Source organism: Rhinopithecus bieti, unplaced genomic scaffold (genome assembly GCF_001698545.2).
Source record: "Rhinopithecus bieti isolate Rb0 unplaced genomic scaffold, ASM169854v2 scaffold_4639, whole genome shotgun sequence".
Lineage (NCBI taxonomy): Eukaryota > Metazoa > Chordata > Mammalia > Primates > Cercopithecidae > Rhinopithecus > Rhinopithecus bieti.
Window position 1 is genome coordinate 252,616 of NW_016804464.1, and position 8,483 is coordinate 261,098.

General features: G+C 40.9%; 1 protein-coding gene across 1 annotated transcript in view; it reads right to left on the reverse strand.

The window, feature by feature from the left end:
• NEO1 (neogenin 1) overlaps positions 1-8,483 on the reverse strand; it is a 198,651-nt gene that overhangs the window by 35,008 nt on the left and 155,160 nt on the right. Inside the window, exons 16-18 of the mRNA XM_017868541.1 lie at positions 5,278-5,373; positions 1,998-2,221; positions 1,767-1,914 (exon numbers count right to left, since the gene is read on the reverse strand). Of these exons, the coding sequence (XP_017724030.1) occupies positions 1,767-1,914; positions 1,998-2,221; positions 5,278-5,373 (468 nt within the window). The remainder of the gene's footprint in view (positions 1-1,766; positions 1,915-1,997; positions 2,222-5,277; positions 5,374-8,483) is intronic.

Here is an 8,483-nt window from a genome sequence, read left to right on the forward strand (position 1 = left end):
TTTGAGATGGAGTCTTGCTCTGTCATTCAGGCTGGAGTGCAGTGGCACAATCTTGGCTCACTGCAACCTTCACCTCCTGGGTTCAAGTGATTCTTGTGCCTCAGCCTATGAAGTAGTTGGGATTACAGGTGCGCACCATCACATCTGGCTAATTTTTGTATTTTTAGTAGAGACGGGGTTTCGCCATGTTGGCCAGGCTGGTCTCGAACTCTTGGTCTCAGGTGATCTGCCCACCACGGCCTCCCACAGCACTGGGATTACAGGTGCAAGCCCCCACCCCTGGGCCCAAATTTTACTTTTTTTTTTTTTTTTTTTGAGACGGAGTCTCGCTCTGTCACCCGGGCTGGAATGCAGTGGCCAGATCTCAGCTCACTGCAAGCTCCGCCTCCCGGGTTTACCGCCATTCTCCTGCCTCAGCCTCCCGAGTAGCTGGGACTACAGGCGCCCGCCACCTCGCTCGGCTAGTTTTTTTTTTGTATTTTTTAGTAGAGACGGGGTTTCACAGTGTTAGCCAGGATGGTCTCGATCTCCTGACCTCGTGATCCGTCCGTCTCGGCCTCCCAAAGTGCTGGGATTACAGGCTTGAGCCACCGCGCCCGGCCAAATATAACTTTTAAAAGCCCTATTTCTTCAAAGAATAGATGATTTACAGATATTTTTCACTATGAGTTTATTCTGCAAACATACTGCCAACTATTGAGGTTACAGCTCTAAAGTGAAGCCATTTGTTTATACAACAGGACAATATGTTTCTTGTGTTTCCATGTGACAGCTGAAAACTTTTAACATACTAGTAGGAAAATGAGCAAATTAAGTACATCCTTATATTTACTCAACTCTTCCTAAAATACTAGAATTCTCCTAGTATAAAATGTAAGGAAGCCTGGTGAAATGCAAACATCCTAAGGGAAAACACAATCTCATTTGTTAGCTAATGGGTTGGGAGTGAAGTAAAAACATTTTCTTAAAATGGTTGGCAAAGAAAGCAAACTCAAGGTCTGTTTAAACTTTGATGCACTGTATTTCTAACTCTTCAAATCCAACCCTTTTCTCTGTACGAAGTCCAAAGAACTGTGCAGAAGACAAAAAAACATTGAGGCCAAGCCCAGTTTGTGGATTTATAACTTTATTTTTTCGTTATTCATATAGGAGAGAAAGAAATAGGAGGTCAAACTAGACAGAGATTTGAAATGGTTACGCATATCCCTAGACTAGGAAAGCCCAGGGGGTAGCAGAAAGGCATGTCTAAAAGTCAGCAAAAACCAAACAGACTCTCAAACCCAGATAGCCTGTTATGTCTTTAATTTGCTTAGTCATCTTTTCTCTCTCGTCTCCACTTACAAAGACCTTAAGGATTATTTCAGTGGAAGATTTTATAAGACACTAATTTGCTTGCAAGCAAACTGCAGAGGCAGCTTTGGGGTCACCTAGCAAAGTGTTCAGGCTGCAAGCAAGCATGGCATTGGAACTGTTTGGTCAAGGGCAGGTCACTTCATCTTTTCTATCTCAGTTTACCAGTAAAGCAGGATTAATGGCAATAATCCCTTACATCTACACAGTGCTTTGTAATTTATCTGTTTTCCCTGTAGAATCCTGTTATTTGCTAATGTTCTTGTTCAGTAATTAAAAAAAAAATAACTCATCAGCTGAAATAGCAAACACTGAATTCCAAATGTAGTTGCTCACTGTGTTTTGTAAATATATCAATTCATGCACTCAATTCTTTCCTTGGGAAGTAAAAGCAGCCATGTGACATGGCTTCCGACAACACATACCTAATTCAAAGGTGGTCCCATGCGCTGTCATACTCCATGTGCTTGATCTTCGGCCTTTGGTCACCATCACAGAGAATTCATAGAGTGTATTCGGTTTTAAACCAGTCACCAAATAACTCAGAGTGGTTGCATTTGCATTCTGAAAAAAACATGAATTGAGAACTTTAAAATTAGAAAATGTCAATGATTAGCGTTTTTCGGCCAAGGCAAATGTGTCAGTACCTTGTACTTGGTGTTTGCTGGGATGTTGGTTTTCCATCGGACGGTGTAGTATCGGGAGTCTGTAATCTTCTGGTGCTTGGGCAGTGAGTTGTCTGCCCACGTAATCCTTATGGTGTCATGACTCAGAATGGAAGCCTGAACTCCCACTGGTGGCATCATGGGAGTGGGATCTGGCACTGGAGTGTATGGAGCATTAATAACAAATAAATCAACTTCAGAAGTGTCTGAGCAGAAAATAATTTAAAAAGGGAAGTGGCATTTTAATGTAAACAAAAATAAAATAAAAGGGAAATGCAGGGTAATATAATGGAATGAAAAGGTGAGAAATGGAGAAAAAAGAAAGAAAATTCGGAGTTAATAGATAACCACCATTCATTTAAAAGACTATTTCCACTTGTGTTCTTTCAGGAAAAAAATTACAGAAAAATGTTAAGAGAAGCAGTAATAAACTATATTCTCTACTGCATTCTATAGGCATATTAAAATGTTATAATCCAATGATGATATTAATGTATTCATGCTCGAATTTTCTTAAAATAACTTGAAAATTCTACCTCCTGTTCAAAAAGGCTCATGAGGCTGGATGCGGCAGCTCATGCCTGTAATCCCAGCACTTTGGGAGGCTGAGGCGGGCAGATCACCTGAGGTCCGGAGTTCAAGACCAGCCTAGCCAATATGGTGAAACCCTGTCTCTATTAAAAATACAAAAATTAGCCAGGCATGGTGGTGGGTGCCTGGGGTCCCAGCTACTCGGGAGGCTGAGGCACAAGAATCGCTTGAATCTGGGAGGTGGGGAGGTTGCAGTGAGCTGAGATTGTGCCACTGTACTCCATTCTGGGTGACAGAGCAAGACTCTGTCTCAAAAAACAAACCCCCCCAAAACCAAAAAGGCTCACGAAGACAAAAACTGCTTTTAAAACCAGGGATACAATTTCTAAACAAGCAATACAAAGCTCATGGTTTGAGATTTCAGTGAATGTGGCTGAATTTTTGGGACAAGAGTTATCTGTGCATATCACTATTCATGTAAGGGTCCAACTCTCAAAACCTGAGTCTTGAATATCAGCCATGGGCATTGAGGGTATCTGATATCCACCAAGGGTCACGTTCAGAACTCCTGATGTCCTGGGTCTACAGACAGTACAGTGACATAGCTGACACCATGTTGGACTATCTAACATAGTTTCTTCCAGAGAGTCAGAGAACAACCCAGGGATGAATCCCTATCAGTTAAGGGAAATGCCATGGTTATCACAGTTCCAAGTAACAAACTTCACAAACTTTAGAAATCAGAGTACTGTACAGTACCTTATTTGATGGAAAGTCTATACTCATGGAGCTGTCCTGTGCCATATACAACAGACACCTTCTCTGAGGCCAGAATGAGCACAAAAGCACCATGCACCATGGGCCCAGGGCAATACAGCAGAATCCATATGGGCTTTCCCAATTCATGCTTAGGTTTTCTAAGTATACACATACTGATTTAAGTTCACAGTTTACAATGGGTTTCTCACATAGCCATGGTGACTAGCCCTTATTACTCAAAATGTGGAATGGCATAGACCCTGTTTATGAATAATTGCTAAGCTAAAGTAATAGTCTCCATTTGTGTATTTCCTGCACAATGAGGACTAAAAATAACAGAGGAGAAGCGTACATTATATAACCAAGAGCTTTGTTCAAAGTTTGGCAGGACACATACCAATTAGTTACAGAAAATGCACCTTCGGGTGTAGAAGTCATTAGAATTCCTGGAGAAATTTTTTTTCTTATATGTAGCAACCCTTAGAAAACATATCTAGATGCCACATAAAAGAAAGTAATTTCAAACTTGTTTTTTACTATTAAAGCCTGATTTTAGAAAGTAGCAGACCACTTATTTAAATATTATTTTCACTGAATTTTTTTTCTTTTTGTAATACTAAAGCTATTTCTAAAAGAAATTATAAACTGTAAGCATAGAGAAGACAGAACAGAACTACCAAACACATAGTAGTCTTAAATAGAAGCTTAAAAAAAAGGACAGAGATTATTAGACCCCCTGATATTCTGGGTCAAATGGCAGTATAGTGACATAGCTTACACCCAAATAAAGCAAAAGGAACTCAAGGGTGTACTCTTCCTTCAGGAAAGGTAAGCCTTCCTTAAGAATGCTACCAAATCTGTACAATTATGCTACGTATCCAGCAGGTATCACTGGACAATACAGAATCAAAATTTGGGGAAATAAATGAAAAAGAACATTTCCAAAAATAAATTCTTTGGTTTCCAGTGCCTTTTTAAAAAATTTATAACTCTAACATATTTACTTCAATAAACTTTCTCTTTCAGATCTAAATTAGAAGTCATATATATCTATAGAAAAATTTATATGACATGTATATTACTTTATTTTAGAGATGTATTTTTTTGTTTGTTTTGTTTTTTGAGACAGAGTCTCGCTCTGTCGCCTAGGCTGGAGTGCAGTGGCATGATCTCGGCTCACTGCAAGCTCCGCCTCCCAGGTTCACGTCATTCTCCTTCCTCAGCTTCCTTAGTCGCTGGGACTACAGGCGCCCACCACACACTAATTTTTTGTATTTTTAGAAGAGATGGGGTTTCAGCGTGTTAGCCAGGATGGTCTCGATCTCCTGACCTCGTGATCTACCCACCTTGGCCTCCCAAAGTGCTGGGATTACAGGCGTGAGCCACTGTACCTGGCCTTTAGAGATATTTTAAGTAGATAATTCAAAGAAAAACAATGAATATTTGTTTGTAATAATGTATAACTTGTTTGTAATAAATGTATAACTGATGAAATGGCTAGTACCTCTGACCTTATACTCAAGCTTACGAAAGGCACATAGAAAAATACTTTCCTAACCAACTCAGGTGGCTAGTAACGCAAATGATGTTGGGTTCACGAATCACATGCATTTACTGCCGCAGTCAGTAACATGCATTTTTTTGGACTCACTTTAGTTTCAACTTACATGCCCAAAAGATGGAAAATCACTTTTAATTATCGAAAAACTCTGCTTTCCACATCCTAACAAATTAAAAACGTGTATATATCTACACAGAATGGCTTACGTGGCAGAATTAGAATCTTCCAAAAAATGCAAAATAGGAATTAACAGAACTTTCCATGCTGAAAGCCCACTTCCCATTTGAAGTCAGCACCCGAAACTGCCATACGCTTTTTCTTCACTAACACCTATGGGACAGGCCTCATGCCAATATTCTGCCTAAGCTGTTCGGAAAAGTGCTGGAGACTAGGAAAGATAGGATTCCTTACCTGTGTGAGGCCTGGTCACAGCACTCTCATACAGCGGGATGCCTTCACCCACATTATTAAATGCTTTCAGGGTAATCACATAGTGAGAGCTGGGATCTGAAGAAAAGGAACACACATAAAAAATGCTCACTACAGAATTTTAAAAATTCAAGGGTGGCTGTGCATAATCTTAACCACAGAAGAATTCAAGAAAGATAACTTTACAGTTTTTTACGGGGGATTATTTCAGGGTGTGGGGAGATGTGGAGATGGAAGCACACACAGTACAGAAAAACTGGCCGGGACCAACTTCCTGGATTTAGTCTCAGTAGAGGAGGTGGGCTGTGCTTGAATTCTCTCTTGGCCTCTCCTATGGTTTAGTGATGTTCAGAGTACGATGTAGGGCTTGGCTGAGACTGAAGAGATAAGATTTAATGTGCTGAAGCCTACAGATGGAGCTTGGAATTAAACAAACCCCTTTCATTCCCGGAAGGACAGCGATGAGAACAGACAAGGTAGAGAAGTAGGAGATAAACTGTGAAGTCAGTAAGTGCTCAATGTCCTTGACTCTCCAAGTGGCCTCCAAATCCAGAAATGGCCAAACCTCATCTAGCCATCATGCCTCATGAGCCATGTCTCATGTGGCATGTGTTACTTCAAAAGCTTAAAACAGCTGCTTTTCTTGGCGGCCACCTACTCCCTAGATTGCCACTAGAGGGCAACAAATAGAGGCAGGTCTTCCTGTGTCAGAACTGACAACAAATGGAATCAGTAAGACTTACTTCTTGAATGGCAAGGAAAAAGTGTTTTGGGCAACATAATAGATAGTAATGTCATTCACTGAGATTGGGAAAAGGGGCAAGAACAATCGCGATACACACCTGCAAGGCTTGATTCTAGGTCCTCTTCTATTCCCACTCTTTGCTCTCACCCTATGCACTTTCGTTCATTTCCTTAGCTTTGATTAGCATGTATGTGTCATCAATTACAAATACAGATCTCTAGTCTGGATCTTTCTTATGAGTACCAGACCTTTATGTTCAATTGTCTGTTTGGCATTTCCTCTTGGGTGTCTCAAATCTGTCCCTCCCCACCCTGCCTCCAGCTTCAGACCGGCTCCAGTGTCTCCTAGTTTAGTAAACGACACTACCACCAATCCTGCTGCTCAAGTCAGAAACCTGGGAGTTATTAAGACCTCCTTTACCCTCATCCCCTCCAGACAAACAATCAAGTTTTGTTGAATCTACTACTTGTCTTCTCCCACCACTCACTTCATTGTTTCTTGTGCTCCATCACTACCGGCCACTTCTCAGTTCACTGAGCGCTGTGTTCTCTCCAACACGGGGCCTTCTTGCTTGCAGCTGCTCCCTATGCTGGGGACACATCCCACTCTTCCTGTTTACCTAGGTAAGCCTATTCATCTGAAAGGGCTCATTCCACACTGGACTAACCTCTCTAGTTACAAAGCCCATTTCGCTTCCTCAGCACTGTGAACAATTTCAATTATTTTTGAATTGTATTATTTCTAATAATTGTAAGCACATCTGTCTCATTCTCTGCTCTATTTCTAGCACAGTGTCTGGGATATTGTTAAGTGTTCATTAAATATTTGCTGATCGATCAACAGGTTTGAGGAAGAAGGCATTAACTTTAACTTTGGGCCAGATGGAATATGAGATATATCCAGGTGCAGATACCCAGTAGGCAGATGTTTATATGGATCTGAAGCTCAGGGGAGAGTTCCAGGCTGATGAATAGATGAATTGCTAACTGTATTTCTCCACCTCTCACTTGCTTCTTTAACTCAACATCATATGCATGTTAGTTAGATCTATCTAGGTCAATAATTATAGCTCAAGCTTATTTTACTTTATGCCACATTAATTTTTTTGCTACTCTGTAATATGTACTCCATTTTCTAATAAATTCTATCTGCTTACTCTCTTCTGCCCATGCCGCACTCCTCTCATCTCTCTGTTTCAAATGCTATTTTGATTCTATCTTTCGAGCTCAGGTGTTTCTTTCCTGACTGCTCTACTGTGTCTTGCTAGCTCTCCCTTCTCTGAACAAAATTCACTTCAAGTCACTTCATTGTTTCTTGTGTTTTCTTTTTGTTCTGTTAGACTGAAAGCACCTGAAGGTCAAGGACCATGTCCTGTCAATACTGCAAAGGAGTTTCACATCAGTAGTTGCATAAAGGAAACAGTATGAGGCTGGTCACTACAGGGACATTTTTTTTTTTTTCCTTTTCAGACAATGTCTCGTTCTGTCACCTAGCTGGAGTACAGTAGTATAATCGACTCACTGCAGCCCTGACATCCAGGGATCAAGCGATCCTCCCACCTCAGCCTCCCGAGTAGCTGGGACTACAGGCACATGCCACCATGCCTGGCTAATTTTTTAAATTTTTTGTAGAGATGAGGTCTCAATATGTTGCCCAAGTTGGTCTTGAACTTCTAGGCTCAAGTGATCCTCTTGCCTTAGCCTCCCAAAGTGCTGGGATTACAGATGTGAGCCACTGTGCCTGGCCAGACATTTTTATTCTACCAGCAAAGCTTTCCTTTTGCTCTCTAACAATTGTCTTAAAAGATGTTCATGTGGGGATACATTTCCTAGGTTAACTGTACTGTTTCTTCCTTGTAAGGAAAAAGACAAAGGCTGCTTTTTTTTTGGAATAAAGATTTAAATCCCAGCTTGTTTTCTAACAGAAAGGATGAATATAACTCATCTGTTAGGCACTTGAAGTTGTTCTTAGGAAAGATGTTTACAAAGAAACAATTTGAATGAAAATTTGGTCAGGGCAGATTTTAACTTTAAAAACAAGTGTTTCAAAAAAGATCTATAATGATAATCCTATTTGGAAAAGTAATTATACCTGACATAATATTTATTATAAAATATAAATATTTCTCAAACTCTTTTGCTTTTAAAATCAACAATGAGGCCGGGAGCGGTGGCTCATGCCCGTAATCCTAGCACTTTGGAAGGCTGAGGTGGGTGGATCATCTGAGGTCAGGAGTTTGAGACCAGCCTGGGGCAACATAGTGAAACCTCATCTCTACCAAAAATACAAAAATTAGCTGGGCGGGGTGGGGCATGCCTATAATCCCAGCTACTCCAGAGGTTCAGACAGGAGAATCATTTGAACCCAGGAGGTAGAGGTTGCAGTGAGCTGAGATCGTGCCACTGCTCTCCAGCCTGGGCGACAGAGTGAGATGCTGTCTCAG